This window comes from Dermacentor silvarum, chromosome 2 (assembly GCF_013339745.2).
Source record: "Dermacentor silvarum isolate Dsil-2018 chromosome 2, BIME_Dsil_1.4, whole genome shotgun sequence".
Lineage (NCBI taxonomy): Eukaryota > Metazoa > Arthropoda > Arachnida > Ixodida > Ixodidae > Dermacentor > Dermacentor silvarum.
In genome coordinates this window covers 8,920,826-8,940,673 of record NC_051155.1, presented here as the reverse complement: position 1 = coordinate 8,940,673, position 19,848 = coordinate 8,920,826, and the positions used below count along the sequence as shown (strand labels likewise).

General features: G+C 47.8%; 1 protein-coding gene across 5 annotated transcripts in view; it reads right to left on the bottom strand.

Annotated features, from left to right (window-relative positions):
• Nucleotides 1-19,848, bottom strand: part of LOC119441305 (serine/threonine-protein kinase greatwall) — a 273,862-nt gene that overhangs the window by 198,293 nt on the left and 55,721 nt on the right. For 4 of the 5 annotated variants that reach the window (XR_007465401.1, XM_037705927.2, XM_049661143.1 and 1 more), the window contains one exon: nucleotides 12,486-12,577. The exons of the other annotated variant lie outside the window; for it this stretch is intronic. Coding sequence is in view for 3 of the 4 variants with exons in the window: in XM_037705927.2 (XP_037561855.1) it covers nucleotides 12,486-12,577 (92 nt within the window). In the remaining variant the exon portion in view is untranslated. The remainder of the gene's footprint in view (nucleotides 1-12,485; nucleotides 12,578-19,848) is intronic. 5 annotated transcript variants of the gene reach the window in all.

Below are 19,848 nucleotides of genomic sequence, written 5' to 3'. Positions count from 1 at the left end.
GACAGAGAAGAGACGTGGCACACACAACGACTGGACTAACAACTGTGCTTTATTGAAAAACCCCGTCTCCCAGGAAAAGCCAGGCGTGCATGCGCAGCTCAAAGACCGACACCCACACACAAAATAATGTTGATTGCAAAAAGCCAATTTGCTAACGCCAGTGTGATAGGAAACTTAGTTCCTTCTGCATCAGTGAGATAGAAGTACAATTGATGCAATTATCCCCTTGCATGTTGATATGGTAAGCTTTGAGAATTTCACGTTCCTCTTGCCCTTGCCCCTACCAAGGATTTTAACATTGGAAAAAAGTAGGACGCAGCTGCATTCCCGACACTGGCGAGCCAAATTTGCTCCATCAGAGGTGTTCCAAGAATTGTAGTGCTCTCGCAGCCTCTCATTAATACACCGGCCTGTTTGACCGATGTAAACTTTTTCATAATTCAGCGGAAGCTCGTACACCACACATGTTGCCCAAGAAATGTAACCGTTGTCATGACACGCGGGGGGTCTTTTTCTGCCACGCGCAACACGTGAGCAAAGGCCTGAAAGTTTGCATGGAGCAGAAAAAACGAAGTTAACGCCCTGCCTCGCAGCAACTTTCTTGACGTTGTGGGAAACCCTACGTACATAGGGCATCACTTTAAGTCTTTTCTGTTCACCTGCTGTTGGGTCAGCCCTTTTTCTCTCTCGCCTCTTAATCTTTTGCAGCAACGTTTCTGCCATCGCATTCAAAACCGCTTTTGGGAAACCAACGGCAACCAAACACTCGAACTGGTTGTCAAAACTTGATTTTATGCCGTGGTGGCAACTCTTTTGCAAGGCATTACAAAAACAATTCATAGCAATGAATTAACGACTCTCTTAACGACTTTCGAGTGTGCAGACGAGTACGGTAGCGTCTTCTTATTCCTAGACAAGAAGCACCAGCACACATGGCCATCGTCAAGAAAAGTTAGTTCAGTTTCTAAAAATCTCATCGAGTGGTTAGTAGGCAGTTCATATGTAAAGCAAAGTGCACTCGAGCAAGCTTTAAGAACTGTTAAGACCTGGTCTAATACAACAGGCAAGGAGTCATTCGGTGAAAGATTTAAAATAATCTCTGAAAAAAAAAAACATATCTGAAAACTTGGCACACACGTTTATCAAGAAGAGAGCCTTGAAGTATGTTGTCAAACTTTGCTAAAAATATCTGGCATGGGACTGGTGCAACACTACCCCTTTACAGATTCCTTTCTTCTGTATGAACAGGGAATCCTTGAAAACTACTATGGTGGAGGAAAGGTAGACTGTTAACAGTTCCAAGAACGCATCAACAGAGACTCCACAAGCATTTTGAATGGCGACTAGGCCATTCTGATCAATCAGTTCACGCACCGCGGCAAACAGTTCACCATGAGGTATGCTGTAAAACAAGTCCTCTATGTCCACAGAAAAGCCACTACTGGCACCAGGAATGCCGTTGCTGAGCACTTCAACCACTGCCATAGCGTTCACTATGCTGTAAGGGTCCTGCACGGTAAGGAATTGCAAGTGAAGCTGCAAATACTGACCCACCAATTTCTGCCTTGTGTACGCCTCTGTAACAATAGCTCTTAAAGGGCACTTATCGCAGCTCAATCTCGCACGCAGAAGCGAGGAAAGCGGGAGGCAGCACGGGAGGGGCAGCTTCTACTCCGGGAATAACTGCGTACTTTGCGCGGCCGCGCGTGCCGTAACTTGAAAGCGATCTGCAGACGGCTCATATGCCTTTGTGCATGCTGTGTTCTCGCCGCTCAGTTTGCGTCGAACCAATAGACAGCACGAAGGTCACTTCACTTGCTACTGCTCTCCCGCTTGCTCACGCCAGCAGCAGCCCGCGTTCACGGACACAGAGCGTGATGTGTTCATGTTTGCTTGTGTGCGCTGACACCATGCTTGCTACACAAATTCGGTTAGTAAGCCAATGTTTCCAAGTTTATAGGGCCGATAAAACTACTAAACTTCATATAGTTGTCTACCAATTTGCTAACACAATCGATGCTTTGCCTTTAGTCCGTGCTAGATGCCATTAGTCCGTGCTAGATGAAAATGGCTGAGGCCTCGCCCATATGATCGTAAACACAGATCAGAATAGTTTTAGGTTATGCTGGCCATGGAGACAGAGACGCCCATAGGTCGGCAGTCTGGGAGAATACTCACTCACACTCACTCACCATAATTTTTTACAGGGCCCGCACTGACTCACGTTCACACTCACCTCCACTCACACTCACAGCACTCACTCACACTCGCACTCACTTCCACTCACACTCACTGGCGCTCACTCGCACTCACCTCCACTTACACTCACAGACACTCATTTGCACTCATCTCCACTCACACTCACTGGCACTCACTCGCACTCGCCTCCCCTCACACTCACTCACCATAATTTTTTTCCAGGGCCCACACTGACTCACGTTCAAACTCACACTCACAGCACTCACTCGCACTCACTCACACTCACCGGCACTCAGTCACACTTACTGGCACTCGCTCTCACTCACACTCACTTCCACTCACACTCAATGGCACTCACACACTCACTTCCACTCACAGTCACTGGCACTCACTCGCACTCACCTCCACTCACAGTCACTGGCACTCACGCGCACTCGCTCTCACCTCGACTCACACTCACTGGCACTGATACTCACTCACACTCACTGGCACTCACTCTCACTGGCACTCACGCACTCACTTCCACTCACAGTCACTGGCAGTCACTTCCACTCACACTTACTGGCACTCACTCGCACTCACCTCCACTTACACTCACTCGCACTCATCTCCACTCACACTCACAGGCACTCACTCCCACTCGCACTAACCTGCACTCACACTCACTCGCCTCCACTCACACTCACTCACCATAATTTTTTTCCAGGGCCCGCACTGACTCATGTTCACACTCACCTCCACTCAAAGTCACAGCACTCACTCGCACTCACACTCACCAGCACTCAGTCACACTTACTGGCACTCGCTCTCACTCACACTCACTTCCACTCACACTCAATGGCACTCACACACTCACTTCCACTCACAGTCACTGGCACTCACTCGCACTCACCTCCACTCACAGTCACTGGCACTCACTCGCACTCACCTCCACTCACAGTCACTGGCACTCACGCGCACTCGCTCTCACCTCGACTCACACTCACTGGCACTCACGCACACTCGATCTCAACTCCACTCACACTCACTGGCACTGATACTCACCGGCACTCACCTGCACTCACTCACTCTCACTGGCACTCACGCACTCACTTCCACTCACGGTCACTGGCACTCACTGGCACTCACCTCTACTTACACTCACAGACACTCACTCGCACTCCATCTCCACTCACACTCACAGGCACTCACTCCCACTCGCACTCACCTGCACTCACACTCACTCGCACTCGCCTCCACTCACTCACTCACCATAATTTTTTTCCAGGGCCCGCACTGACTCACGTTCACACTCACCTCCACTCACACTCACAGCACTCACTCGCACTCGCACTCACTGGCGCTCACTCGCACTCACCTCCACTTACACTCACAGACACTCACTCGCACTCGCACTCATCTCCAATCACACTCACAGGCACTCACTCCCACTCACACTCACCTGCACTCCCACTCACTGGCACTCACTCGCACTCGCCTCCACTCACCCGCACTCGCACTCACCTCCACTCACACTCAAGGCTCATTCACACCGGCGACTTGAGGATGTCGCGCGACCATTTGCGACTCGCGAACAAAAAGCGACCGAAGGCGACTGATGTTCACACCGGCAAGCCCGGCTGAGCTCGACCTGCAAGTCAGAATCCCGGACATTCTCGTTCTTCAGCGAGAATTCTAGGCATCTACGCAGTTAGCGTGCACTTCGCTGGCACTGTGTAAATTGGTTTCGCGTTCCGGCAACAGCCATGGATTTTGATTCGAGCGAACAGGAAGACGTCATCCCTGTGCTGATGTGCTCCGCCGGGGTGTCAGCTGTGGCAGCGCGGAAGCCTCCGAAAAAAATGCGACGCTCGTGGGTGCGCCCGTGCCTCCGCTCGCGTGAAGTGACCGGCCACGCAAGCAGCCTCCTGCCCGAACTTTGTGCGCATGACAACGAGTATTATCAAGAGCAAGTTGTAATTTCTAGTTCGCATTGCGTGTTATTCGGTGTATAATATTAAAGCAAAGCTGTTCACCCGCTGTTCACCTTTGGGTGGCATGCTCATCCAACGAACGGCAGCTGAAAAAAGGGTTTGTGTTGTGCTTTCTTTTCCTGCTGTTTAGCTTTCAGCGAATGCGACCGCGTATATTCAACACGTTGCTGCAACTGCTACATCCCAGAATCACAAGACAAGACACCAATTACCGGCCTGTAGCCTGCATATCATGACGCGGACATTGCATTTGGCGTGGACGACGACACACATCACTTTCGGCGCGGCGCTGATTGGTTGAGCAGCTTACGGTCACGCGACTGAAAAATCGAGCAGTGAGCGACTGGCCCAAAACGGTCGCTTTTTGAGAAAGCGACCGTTTGCGACCATTTGCGACTGGTCTCTTTGCGACCAACTTGGTCGCGCGACCACTGTCAGTCGCCGGTGTGAATGAGCCTTCACACTAACTGGCACTCACTCGCACTCATGCCTTTGGCATGAGTGCGAGTGTGAGTGAGTGCACTCATGAGTCACTGTGCCGATCTATACCGCTCACAATTCGTGTAAATTCATAACGAAACTTCCAATTTAGCACCTGTTGCATCAGGAGTGCGCCAAGGCAGTGTTTCGGACCCAGTTTTATTTTTAATATACATAAAAGATTTGGCTTCCCGATTACATGGTAACATCTGTCTATTCGCTGACTGTTGTATTTCGTACCGCGAAATTATTCACAGAGAATCACCATATATTTCTTGGTGTCAGGAGTGGCAGATGACTCTAAATGCCCAAAATTCTGTAACGCTAACAGTAAGCAGAAAGAAACAGATATCTGAGTTTACTCACGCAATTAATGACACACCTCTCACTTGTGCATTTCATCGTAAATATTTAGGTGTCACTTTAACATACGCTCTCCGATGGGAAAGCCGTGTTAACAAAATAACCTCAAGTGGAAATCAATGTACATGCTGAGCACTAAAGCGACTCTTCTTTCTGAGAAGACGCCTTCATCGTGCGCCCTCAGGTAAAATTTGCTGGCCTACAAAATGCTTGTTCGAACAGTGCTGGAGCACACCAATATTGTTTGGTTTCCGTACACAAAAGAACTCATTGCAAGAATGGAAGGGGTGCAGAGGAAGGCAATAAGGTTCTGTTTTAATAAGTACAAGTTAACGGATTCATTGACTGAATTATTAAAGAGAGCTGGTCTAATATATTAACAGTGCAAAGTAGAACAAAACTAGCACGACTAATGTTTTGATTTCAATTTATTCATGGTGACAAACATTGGCGTCAGCCCCAACCTCTCTCTGTCCATCTCTCTGTCATTGACATTAGACGTGTGCAAGCTTGCCGCCCATGCTCGCTAAGCTCCCCTTCGGTCAGATTGAGACAAGAGAGCGGGAAATAGTGGAAGAGATTAACTGTCCGTATACTTAGTCAACCACTTAACGCTGAAACAAACACAAAAAGGAGAACAAAGCGGTATCTATCACTGCATCTTCGCTTTTTCTCCCTGTATGCAAGAGTGCGTGTCTGTTACGCTGTGCTAACTTGGCTAGTCCCTCTTCCGCTCTGAATGTTTATATAAGGAGCCTGTACGTGAACGTTTAAGAGGGAAGCAGGAAGAAAATGAGGAACCATTCCACCCTCTGAAGGCGGATGACCAGCAAAGAGAAATCACACGGTATTAAGCGTCTTCACTTAGTGGAAGTCATGGCAAAATTTGCCGGTCATGATTTGGATATGTCTGCCATCAGCGCTCCAGCCCATACATCTTCCCTGGTGTATTAAAGAAAATGTCGCAGTTTCGCCCGAAAGGCGAAGCTTCGATTGCGATAGCAAATTAGTAGAGAGCTATACGAAGCAAAGATAGTAGTTTAATGGGCCACATAAACTTGTAAACATTCACCTACTAACTTAATAGACAAGCACAATGTCACGCGAGCACAGGTAAACATGAACGCACTGATCGTTCAAACCCAGAGCTCTCTGGTAGCGTGCGAGGGAGTAACAGTAGTCCTTGGCACTGAGCAGGTCACCGTATCCGCTGTAGGTCGGGACTGCCAACCGTACAGCGGGGTGAGCGCATTTCGGAACAGCCGACAGCGTTTTAACTGCCCCAGAGAGCGCCTCGATCATTTCGGCGGCGTTATGCAATAGCGTCTCTGTGCCTGCTGCAAAGGGGGCTGTTGGCGTATTAGCGGCGCGATCGAGTAAGGATGAATTGACGTCCAGTTCGATCAGTGGCGCGGTTTCCACAGGGATACCGGCCGGCACGCCGCCGTCCCCAGAGAAAAAAGGGTTCCTAGCGGGGTGCGCCTGCTGTCGTTCACAGCTGCCACTTGAGGCAGCTATACGTGAATTGCTTAGTCCGCTTGCAGCCAGTGTTGACAAAACAGGCGCGTGCTCGATCGGTGTGCCACTGGGCGCCACCGAATGTTCTCCAAAGGGAGACGGATGAGTGAAATTCGTGGTCGCCGTGATTGAATCCCCACAGGGGGCCGCGGCATTCCACTGGTATTGGCTGTTCAATTGAGAAGCAATTGGACATAACTACAATGCTTAGTTCGTATAGCTGTCTACTAATCTGCTATCGCAGCCGGGCGAAACTGCGAGATTTTTTCCTTCCGCTTTCTGCCTCGGTGATCATGTGTGCCTTCTCCTAGATAGAGAGAAATTTACGCTTCTTTGTTGGCGTAGCCATTTTGATCGGACACATACACCACAGAAAACGGCAGTGATTGTGGTGATCCCCTGCAGTCTCGCGCAGGCGCGTGATGACCATGCGTGGCTATGGATTGCAGTGGCTTAAATTGGTACTTTGAACTTAATTTCGTTCACGAAAACCTCGTTCAAGTGGACATACTATCGTCACAGCTTTGGAAGGGCCTTCTAATTTGACCACTCGGCAGATCCAATTTCAATTCAGTCATTTCATTTTTTCTTGCGCTAAGTACAGTAGGACGCCACAGGGACGAAACGGACACTGGATATGAAGCGGACATGAAGTGACACACGGAAGCGCAACCTACTGTACTTAGCGCAAGAAAAAATGAATGTGCACCAACTAGCCCAATTCATAGCTCTTCCAAATGTCAATTCAGTCCCAGTTTCATTCTCGAAAAGTTCGCTGAAGCGGAAATACCGAATAAAACGCCTTCGTTATGGAGATACTTTTTTTGTATTACATTCTATAGGCAGCTGAAGGGGAATCAGAAAATCTTGGTTGTGGCGGAAATTACGTTATAGTGGCATTCGTTGTAGGGGGATTCAACTGTACATCCTTCCCCCAATCAGCGTCCTGCAGCTACGCCTGGATCACCTGAACATGGCAGGTTGGTTGATTTGCACACTTCTCTTGGAAGCCCGACCTATGAGCTTTTTTCATATAATAAATTTCGCTCCCTCTCTCCTGGAAGTGTTTACAAAGGCGGTCTTCATAAGTGAAAAGAGCGGCTGCTCAGTTTGTATTCGCTTAGTGCAGTCTATTATTTCTCTGATATAGACAAAAGTTCTTGGCTGGTAAACTCATATGTTTCTACCTGTTTGATATTACGACTCATATAGTATACCTATTTTTGTGATTCTAAGACACAGTTTTTCTAGAGCTGAATAATATGCAGCATTATATTAAATTACATTACAGACTTGGACACCTTTTGAAAGAACGTGAACTTTTGCTGGCGTCCATTATAATTAGTCTTTTAAGTCTCAATGGCTAATGAGTGAAGGGCGCAGAGAGGAGGTCCACCGGATGTCGGCTGACAAATTGAAATGGCTCGATAGTGATGACCACTTTGGACGTTGATGCCAGGCAATCACCTAATACGATTTTTCAGTTTTTCACTGGCCCTGCAGCGAACGCCTTCCTCTAGCTTCGGCATCAATGAAGCGGCATGCGCTGTAGAAAACCCAGACCCGAGCATCGCGGCATTGAGTAAGCACAATCGTTTGAGAAAGGTATGCATACATTCTACACAGCTCTTCTCTACAGCGCGTACATTGAGCAAGTTTTGTGTCGCTGCCCAGATAAGTTCACAAGAAAACGAGGGAAGATTACCGAATAACACTTCCATAAAGAATACTTAGTGAAGACAAACAACGTAAGAAGGGCTGCAGAGGACGGTATTGAAATAGCCAGGCCAGCTATTTACGGTATCCGTGCAATGTTAATAAAAGCAGGGAGCAAAATAACATCAAGATAATCTATTACTTTTTAGTGGCTGCTCAATTACTTTCGTGGGGCAGTAATTAGTAATCGTAATCAATTGCAGTTTTGAAACATCAATTTGCAGTTTGAAACAGATGCGAATAGTTGCTGTAAAGTGCGTAAAATCTACATGTAATAAGATTGTGGCAATGACAAGTGTACTATGGCCATGGAGAATGCATTGCGAAAGATTGACACGATTCACAAAATATTACAGATGCAAGAATTGGCCAAAAGCACAATGGTTCGTAGTGCGCTACGAACCCTTGTGCTTCTGGCCAATTCTTGGACAAATGTGGACAGACGGAACAGCAGAGCAGAGCAGAGTCTGCCGCTCGCTTCGCGCAGTCAGAATCATCCCTTCTAAGTTCTGCAGTTCCTCCACTGCTCCTCTACAATGCAAGTGTTAGTTGTGTATGCGTTTACTGATTATTGAAAATGGAGCGCTGATGCTTGGTCCCAAACTGTAACAGCGGATATAAGTACTGCGCGGAAAACGCTCGAACTTTCAAAGCTCCAAATAACATAGAACGCCTGCAAGAATGGGCGAGAGCTATCGAAAGCGAGGATCGAGAACTGACGAGAAACGACAACGTCTGCTAAAAACATTTTCCCAGCGGAACGCTCAGCAGGCGTAAATACTATGCTGACCTTGGAGGCACAGTCTTCCCTGACCAGCCGAAAAAGTCATTGTTGCTCCTTGGGGTGGTACTGGTCGGTCCCAGCCTCATGGCGCTCCGGCCAGCTTAGCGAGAACACGCTGTAATAGCTGCCGTCTCGTTTAGCGACAGGCATCGTGTTCAGCTAGTGTACTTGAGCTGCAGCTACCTAATCATTAGCAAGGGCTGCGCACTGGCATCAAGCATCTGCGCGCGAGCAGAGGACAAGACCGAGCGACCGAGCCCCGCGCTCCCCGCATCCGCTGCATCACTTCGACAAACCGTCACGTGACCATACGTCAGGCGTCTGGTGTTTGGGGCGCTGTCACGATGTCCCCCACCACGCTCCTGCGTGACATTATGATGACGCGGGAAGGAGCCGAGTTGCGCCTCCTGAATTATTTCTCCATGGTCCGGACTTCTCGGTAGTGCCACTAGATGGTGTAGTGTGTCCAGAAAGCTTCGCGAGAGGAGCCTGGTTGCCGAATGACGTGCTTCTCGCCATTTCGGAGGCCACGTGCAGGCTCTTAGGCAAGCGCGAAAGAGGAGTCCCACTGGAGTACACCGCCTCATACATAACTCGTTTCAATGGTGGCAATACACTGTGCCGATGCATTGATTCAATGCATTACCATCGACAGTCATCGTGAGATGAGTTCGGCTGCAATTTTTGAAAAAAAGTGGGCTGAAAATTGTCTGACCGGTGCAACTGGACACAAAACCAAAACAGCCTTCGCAATGTACACATTCTTTACCGCACAAAATAAATGTATTGCAGCGAAGCTGACCTTAAATAAACCGCGTGGTGAAGCTGACTTTTGGAAACCAGCTGCCATTGTGCAACAATTTTGCTCGCTAAAACATCAGGTGCACGCTAGATTTATACATTGTTTAGACACTTTAATGTTATTTCTATGTTAGTTTACTACTTTGGACTTCAAAAAAAAGTGCACACGTGTTTGATCTGGAAGCATGTTAGAGTCAGGCAAATAATGCCAAATGAATCAGCGGTGTATATTGCCATTTTTTCTGCATTTGTTTATTTGACCCGCTGAATAATTAATTTTGTCGTTCCCATCAGGGTCAAATTAACAGAAGTCAACTGCACAAAGAAAGGTACGCTTGAACATCAGATTTAGGATTTAACAATAGGCCACTATATTCTCATGGATTATCAGTTTTGGCATCCCATTACTCATACAACACAAAACCACAACTGCATACGCACACAGAACCAGCTCATGTGAATGACCGATGAAAACTTTCATTAAGTTTGCTGGCAATTTTAGCATGTTTCTTTTTTTTATATATAACACCACTGTAGTACAGCATTAGTCAATGCATTTTTTTTACAAGAAAGAAACGAACTGTGCGGGAGATGAACTGATCCAAGCCTGTAACTTGTTCTTGCACCATGCATGCGACAAATTAACGGTGATGGAAGGAGTACTGTCCAGGAAGGGTAGGTTCCCGTTCCCTTTTGTGCTGTACATAGTGCAAGAAAAAAAAATGTCCACCAACTAGTCCAAAACCATTACATTCTGGGGCGTTATGCGTCGAAACCTGATCATATTATGATGCACACTGTAGTAGAGGACTTCGGATTAATTATGGCCAACTGTGGTTGTTTAACGTGCAGTCAAATCCAAGTACACAAGTGTTTTTACATTTCGCCCTTATCGAAATGTGGCGACTATAGCCAGCATCAAACCTGCAACGTCAAGCTCAGCAGTGAAACAGCATAGCTACTGCTGTGCTACCGTGGCAAGTCACCAACTAATCCGATTCACTGCTCTGCTAAGCTTGTTACCAGGCTCTACTTGGGAACTTAAACTGCGCTAAGTACCCAAACAATGTCTTACCAACTAGCCTCCCGACACACTGTCCTTAATTACCAGGCCCTGTTAGAAATTTTGGCAGTACACTGCATGTGCCACAACATAATCAAAGTAGTTGTGAACTGCAGAGTGAAAGCAATTTTCAGCATGCCCAACAAACTTAGCGCGTTATGAAAGGAAATCAAGAAGAAAGCGAGAAGCAGCTTTTGTTCCCAAACCTGACGTGCAATCGCTATTGCCAAGGTTACACTAAAAAAGTGTTGACAGTGTGGCTACAAATTGTAAAACATTGTCCAAAAGAAATTGAATATGTAAGCCACTTCTGGAAATAAAGCATTTCTTTGTTAAAGCTGTGTTCTTGTGGCACTTTCTGTATCGTGCTCCCAAGTTCCCTTCTACAATAACAGAGTTAGTGAAGAGGAGCCATTTAATGTCTGCTTGCTTGGAGATAATATGAGTACCAACACTCCATAATTCCCTTCTTGACAACTTCTTTCCATTCCTCTCAACACAGTGCTTGTGAATATTTTCAAGCAATTTCATGCATGTGCACTCCACTTATGCATTGAATTTGCAGTGAACGTTGATGCCTACTCCAAAGTGATTGCTTCTGTAACATATGGAAATTATAGGTGGTGTCCAAAATTCACCAGACATCTCATCACAGACTGTTTCTGGCACCTGCTGTCACAATTGTTGCCTCGGTAAGCAGATGCCAATGCTCACAACCTTTGACACTGAATGCAGAGCAGCAGAAAGACTCAGCTTTTCTTGAGTCTGAGCTGGTGTACAATGTGTTCTGCTGCTTCCTAGTTTTGTTGGGAAACTTCCAAGAACTCTTCCAGGAAAACAATCTTCCGGGTGTCAGCTTGGAAGTCTCAACTCTTGCTTTAGGATAAACAGAGCAATAAGGTTGGTCTTAGTGGATTTCTTGAATATGCAGAAACTGATTACACACAATATTTACGTGAAAATTAAGTAAACTTAGATATAATTAGGAGAAATGGGAAATAACATTGAGCCTGATATTCTAAGTAAGCACATAAAAGTACATATAGTATTTACATGTTGCTTATTGCAGTATATCCTAAAACCAGACTTGCGAGACTTCAAAGTTGACACACCAGGAGGAGTTTTTCTGGAAGCCTTCTTTGAAGTCCTAGGGTATACAGAGCATTGAGGTTGGTCTTCCTGTATTTCTTGAATCATGCAGAAGCCATTGATACCATGCTTAGTGAAATCTGATGGACTAAATTTTTGCAAGCTTTTTTTTCTTCAGAAAATTGAGCAAAGGAAACTTGCATGAAATCCGAATCGAATGAGACAAATAAAAAGTCACGTCATATTCAATGCAACAGGTAAAATTGCAATGTACAAGTCTTCCACACAATAACAAGAAGAATAAAGATTTACAAACAATGACATCAAACAACTAAAGGCATTAGACACCTAAAGTCATTTTTTCTGTGTGAATTTAAAGTAAACGTTACTGACAGAAAAGTTCCTTAAGCATTCAACAAAACGGATGCATCCCTCTCTGAGCACAGTGCAAGAAGACCATCAACCCATTTTGGTGAGTTGCACGCAGTCCATTACTCACCAGGTGGACGGAGCTGGGTGTCTGCAAGCTGTAGAATAGGCGCACCACAAAAGGGCTGCAACTGACAGCCAAGGCATTGCGTTCGGCAAGTACTGCATGTCAAAGCCACAAATTTAGGCAAAATTAAAGGAGTGCAGAAGATAAACGTGCCTAGTTGCTAGACAATGCTCTAATAAATGCCAGAGCCAAACATAATTCCTCTGCATGCAACCCTATAACATTGTGATGCCTATTATTAATTTAAATACTGCATGCCCTTTCTTCAGATTCCAGTCAAATTTCTTTTATTTTATCGTGGTGTACTAAGCACAACAGCTATTTCATTAGATGCGTGAAATAAGTGATGCCTTCAGAAATCTCATGATTAAATTGTGGTGCCATCTGGTTATCGACAAGTATGCCACTACACCATCAAAAGAAAGAAAGAAATAATGAAAGATATATCCTGGGATTTTAGTGTCAAAACAACAATCAGATTATGAGGCAAGCTCCAGAGGGGACCTTGGATTAATTTTGACCACCTGGAGTTCTTTAATGTACACCTGATTGTAAGCACACAAGCATTTTTGCATTTCGTCTCCATCCAAACGTGGCCACCACAGCCAACATCAAACCTGTAATCTTGAAGGAACCCTGAAACGATTTTGACAATTTTGTACAAACATACCAGGTCGTTAGGATAGGTCTTTCTGGTGAATAAGTGACACATTAATGCACTCCGCATAAAGCGTGTAATTTATTACAAGGTTTTAAAAATGTGCATTGCTATCGATTGCAGCGGCACCGCTCCTCTAGAGTTTTCAGCCGCCCCGTCACCATCTACGTAGTGGCTGCATGTGACGTCAGTCAGACGAGCTAGCCCAATGGCTACCCATGTTGCGCCATCAATAATTTTTCCAACTTTATGGTGAACAAATGTTGTTCGTAATAGTTGGGAAGTTGGTTAATTTGTTTTGATAAAAGAAAGTAAGAAAGGGAATACACGACAGTTTATCCCTCCACTCAAGCAGTTCCGGCACACAGCAAGTGTCGTCTGCCTGTGTTACAACGTGCTCCGTGTTGACGCGAGCTGTGCGGTCAGTGTTGGTATCGAGCTTTCTTTTTGAGAGCACCATGGTTCATCCTTGTTACATTTTGGGCTGCAAATCTAGCGATCGGTGACATATTAAGCTCCGACATCGTGTCCCTCTGCAAGGCAGCATACGACCCAAGTGACTGCAGCGCATCGGACTGTTGGTATCCGATCAGGGCCAGCATCTACACCAATGCAGCCCGTCACTTCACGCCGGCGGATTACTACCACAACAGAGTTTTAGTACGTCTGGTATTTGGGTAAACGCAAGAGCAAGCGGACTGGGCGTTTTACCACATGAGCGGAGGCGCTAAAGTGAACTGTTTCACGCTGCAGCCATCTAGTGGCGCAGAGCTCAACCAGAGAAACAGAGATAATACAGCAGTAACTAAGTGTATTCTACTCTGCTGATAGTGTGAAATTTCGGCATCAGCGTAATTGTGAACACATTGGCTTTTTTAATGTTTAAAATGTTTTGCACTTGGTTACAGCCATATTAGCTTTGTGTTTGGCTGGTTGAACTCTGCGCCACCAGGTGGCTGCACCATGGAGGCCGCTGACATTAACGCCTCCACCCATCCATCAAAACATTCGCAATGAACGCAGCTTGGGTAGCTCTCACTGTGAATCGACGGCCAGGCGGCTAGCGGGAACGTTGGAGAGGCTTCGCGTGCACGCTCCAAGACATCGGAAGTAGACAACCCAACATCACCTCATGATTCAGAGCCAGTGAAGGCGGAGCTTAGCCCCAATCGCTCGGCGTACGAAATGAGGAGAAAAAGCATAGCTAGGGAGAAGGGTAACTTGTAATTGACCGAAGCTCTCTTATGTCGCTTCCTGAGCTGCACCCTACGCGCCTACAAAATTTATGCAAACCGTTTCAGGGACCTTTTAAGCTCGGATGCACAACACCATAGCTACTAACCTACAGCAGAGGATATTCTGCCAATATTGTGGACTCCAAGATTTGGTGGTGTGATCAGTCGGATCTCAAGGCTGACACCAATACCAAAGCTGAGTGCAATGTGAGTATTAATCTGCATAGGTGCAGAGACACAGCCTCATGTGCAATAAGGCTGAAATTGGAAGAGTTGGTTCCCAATAATCGGAAAGAAGAACTGCAGATGCCTAAGGATTGAAAGAAGCATCAACGCACCTCATATTTATGTTTCTGCCTTGCAAATGATTTATTGTACACACACATACTTTTAACGTACAGTCAAACCTTGTCGCTAGTTATAACTAATAAACATTGAAACATTTTTTTTTAGTTCATAATGAAGGTGCTGATCATTTTGCACCGCTCAGGCTGAATTATGCAGGCAGGCGACACTGCTAGAAAATAATCCAACATTCCAAAGGCTTGTGCGGACGTTACATATGTGGGGACGACAATCACAGGCAAGGCAAATATGTATTGCTCAAGCAAATTGGAAAAATATAGGGAAAGAAAAAAAATCCGAGAGAGAAATAGGAAATGTGCACACTCATTGGTACAAGCAAGTTAAGGTATTAGAGAGCCCCCTCACCAGGTCTGGCCATACTGAGCTGACAAGTGCAGTGTGTACAATGCGCGCTAACAATCGTGTCTGCTAAGTATTACATCACTATGTGCCGCGGAAAGAGCTGAAATTTCAAACCAAACGCCGTTTGCCCTTCTCCTTGCGGGTGCCTCGCTCGAAGCTGGAGGGTTGATGTACGTGCACAAGTGCACCCTACCTACATGCCTGCGCTGTGACGTCTCTCATAGTGACCCATGACTTTGAGAATTAATCAAGGCAACATCTGTTGCTTCACTAGACAAATTAAGGTTTAGAGAAATCATAAAACACAAACAGGGTGTCTACCAAGTTGACATTTTCAGATTCCCTGAGTGAAACGGAACTTTCTTTTACATCAAGACGGGCTGACACCATGGTGCCTGATGCTGTCACTCTTTAGTAAGCATGTTAAAAAAAATGTCGCAGTTTCACCCGAAAGGCGAAGCATCAATTGCGATAGCAAATTAGTATAGAGCTATACGGAGTAAGGATACTAGTTTTATCAGCTGTATAAACATGCAGCAGCACCAGCAACGCGCTGAACTGTTGTTGACGCCGTCGGCGTTTTGCCCGCGTTCGCAACGAACGCGCAAGGCATTGGTGACTGTTGCCGGTGCCTCCGGGGGTGGCTCGGAGGTTTTCAACGAGATCAGAACGGGACACTCATCGAGCAGCATCCGAAGTCTTTACCACCTTCTCGCCTCACAATATTTTTATGTAAATATGCATTTGGTGCCGCAGCTAAATGTCACCTCCCCTCGCTCCCTCCATTACCGCAACTTTCGTTCCCTTTCAATAAAATTATAGCTAATTTTTAGGGATGGGCGAATAGTGGATTTCAGGTTCGAAGCGAATAGTGATTTGGTTGAATAATTTCGAATCGGATAGTTCAAATAGTATATATCCCATACCGTATATACTCGTGGAAGGGCCGCACCCCTACTTTGAAAGGAGAAATTTCAAAAAAAAAAAAAGATCGAAAAGTCCCACCAGAACGGTGTAGTTAGTTCAATCGAAGCTAGATGGCGCTGCCAGTTTTCCGCTTCCGCCGGTCAAGCCGTTGAGCTGGTTGAGCCAATGCCTCCTAGGAGGCGTTGGTTGAGCGTTGGCGTACAGCGCCATGATTGCTTTGTGTAGTGCATCATTTGCATTGTGTCGCCGGCGAACTGGTGTCACTCCGTCAGTAGTAGCGAGCCCTGTTTGAGCCAGCGCAGGTGACGGAAGATGGCCGGCATTTGAGATCGTTCACTGCTTCATTTAAACTGCAAGTGACTGAATATGCCGAGGAGCACGGCAAGCGAGAAGCTGGACGCAAGTACGACGTAGACGAGAAGCGCGTGCGTTACTGGATAAAGCAGAAAGATGCCCTCGCCGCTACCAACAGGAGCCAAAAGGCGTTTCGCGGCAAGAAGTGCAAATACCCGGAACTCGAAGGCGAACTCGTCAAATATGTCATCGGCACTCGAAATGATGGCTACGCTGTATCAACTGACATGGTACGCGTAAAAGCCCTGAACATCGCTCGCCACATGGAAATACCCAAGGCACAATTCAAGGTAAGTCGGGGGTGGGCTACGCGGTTTATAAACCGGAACCAGCTCTCTATCCACCGCAGAACTGAACTGGGCCACTTGACTGACCACGTCAAGGACCGACTCGCCACGACTCGCACGGACTTGGCCGTTATTCCTGGAGGGCTAACGAGTGTGCTGCAGCCGCTTGACGTCTGCATTACCGTCCTTTCAAAACGGAATTTCGCCGATGCTACTCGGAATGGATGGCTGGAGGCCATCATGAGAAGACCCCTACGGGACGGCTAAAGCGGGCATCACTCTAACAAGTGTGTGCGTGGATTTTGAGTGCGTGGCGTGCCGTGTCATTGGAAACAGTTGCGAAAAGCTTCAAGGTGACTGGAATTTCGAACAGCGTGGACGGTACTGAGGATGATCGTCTCTGGGGGAATGCAGACGCCGAGGCAAGCTCTTCCAAGGGCGAGGACAGCGATAGCGACATGGAATCATAATAAAAGCATTCCTGGCATGTCATTTGTGACTCTCTTGCACACTTCTACTGCTGCGGAAACAGTATAGACCTTTGGCGAGCTGTCGTCGGCCTGATTCGTGTAAGGGCCGCACCAAGCAAAAATTTCGAAAAAAAAAAGTGCAGCCCTTACACGAGTATATACGGTATTACAGTTAAACTTAGTTAATTCAAATTTCACGGAATTGAAAAAAAAATGTCCGAATTATCAGGGTATCCAGAAAACAATAAGCAAATGCTTACTACGTCAGCACGATTTTATCAGTGTAATGGATGAGCAAATCCTTTCGCTATTTTGCACAAAAGCAGTGCGGAAGCTGCAATTCTCGTCATTTCGTGACTGCTTGGCTCTCGCAGCGGCGATCGAGGCCTCGCAACTTACTTCGCAGCACGGCCGCGGTGCGTGCCATCATTTGCGACACGCTTTGCACTACAGCGCGCACATCCCGATTATTTTTTCGCAAGTAAGCTGACCGCCAACGGATCGCACGTCCATCGCGATGTAGCTGGTGCTCTTCATCCTTGACAGCTTTGCACCGAATCAAACCGAAACAACTGTTTGTCGCAACCGCAGCCGCTATCGACGCAATTATGAATGGCGACTTTGCGGTGCCTGAAGGTACGGCCACGCTAGCGACAAAAAACACGCGCGTCATGCCGCAGGCGGCAAGGTGCCCAAGTTGCCGCGCGTCAGCGGCACCTTGCCGCGAGGCCACTGTGGCAAGCGCGTCTCGCCGCGCGGCCGCGCAATCCCCGCGCTCTCCAAACGCGCGGCAAAACCGCGAGCGCTCGTTGTTTCATGCGAGACGACGATCGTCGATTGAAAACGCAGTGCGGACCGGCCAGTGGACCGGCGGCGGTCCGGTTGTAATGGCTCCGTGATGTCACCCTCGTCGCTCTTAATTGGTTCTTCATCTCGCGGCACGCGGCAATTGCCGTAGAAATGAGTATCGAACCCATGTCGCGCGGCACGCCGCAAAACCCCCGATTCCGGCCGCTTTTGCCGCGGGCGGCATGACGCGGTGCCGCGTGTTTTTGCCGCTAGGATGGCCGTACATGCGATCATGGTAAAACCCCTATATATAAAAGGTAGCGCCATTCTTAGATCTTGCCGCCACCGCGCTCACCCCGGCGTTTCCTCCTTGCCGCCTCCTGTCGCCCCAGCCTCCTCCGCTCCCCCATTGGCCAATCTGTGTCACGTGGAAGCACGCGTTGCGCTTTTGTATATTTTTATTGCGATAGCAATTATATGGACACTTCAACCGGATTTCTGCCGTCGGCGTCGACGTCACCGTCGCCGTGAGGTTCCGTATAGATTCCAAGCGCGATAAAATCGTCGCCGCGCGCCGTATGCGCTAGTGAAAGCGGGCGGGGGACGCGCCCTATCACAGAGGGCCGAACTCCCCCGCGCGCTATCACGGAGAGCGAACGCTCGGCGGAAAGCAAACGCGACCGTCGCGTGGGGGTATGGGAGGGAGGGAGGCAGGGCAGCGCTGTGCTCCGGCACCAAAGGCGTATCTTGCCACTCAATCTCCCACGCGAAAGCAACAAAGCGGGAAGAGGAGAGGAGGGGGGGGGGGGGCAGCTTCTCCTCTGCCAACATTTTCTCCTTTGCAGTTTGCCCGGCGGTGCCCGTCGCCCGCATCGTCTCTTATCTCCACCACGGCCGGACTGGAGAGGCGCGCGAGGCGCGCGCGCTTTCCTTCTTACGGCCTTCGCTATCGCTTCGGGCACAATGGGAGTGCGTCTCTGCGGGTAACGTCACGGCTTGCTGCGTGAGGGCGCAGCGACCCTGCTGTAGTTGTAGTTCTGGGAGCTTCTTGCTACTGCCGTCCTGACATTCTCTTTTTATGTCATGTGTTGCATCATTCGACAGAGTGGATGCTGCTAGCCAGATACGTCGTGACTTGAGCACCTTTGACTCGTAGCTTTTGCATTCTAAGGGATATGCCTTGCAATGCGAAGCAGTGAATGGTTGCTGTGGACCGGCCAGCGAGACCATGGTGTACTGTTGCGTACCGCACAGTAAGCTGCAGTCAAGTAGGACTAAAGGCGTTTCCTTTCATCAATTGCCGAGTGATGCAGAACTGGTCGCTAAGTGGCTGAAGAACATTTCAAGGGAAAATTTGGTTGTCAACGACAAGTCGGCGTCAACTGTCGTTTGTAGCCGGCATTTCCACTCCACTGACTACGTGCCTGGGTGCCGAATCAGGAAACTTCTACCTGGTGTTGTGCCAACAGTGTTCGACGAGTACCCAAGTTACCTCGTGCCGAGTGCCAAGAAGCCTCGTAAGGAGCCCGCATCTAGATGTTCTGTCCCTGCTCCAAAACCAAGTAAATGAAAAGCGGAGCCAGAAGGTGCGGTCGACCTTCCTGAATCGCAGGACGACTTCGCTGACAAGAAACATAGTGTCTGCACTCAAACAGCAAATAAAGACGCCCAGCGAGTAAGTGCGTATGTTTCGCTTATCGGCAGGTTTCGTAAACAAGCTGCGTACCACCGTTCGAAGTGTAGCAAACTCCAACAGCAGCTGGACGCTGCAAGGAAAGCAAACGCTTTCTATCGGGAGAATAAGAGGCATGCTTCTGTCAAAGAAGTTGTTGCTGATTCTGCAAAGGGTGAAAAGAAGGCCATCTTTCTCCTTCATCAACTAGACAGTTATGGGCAGAAGCGACCGTGCTACCCAGAGGAGATAATCAGAGAGTGTGT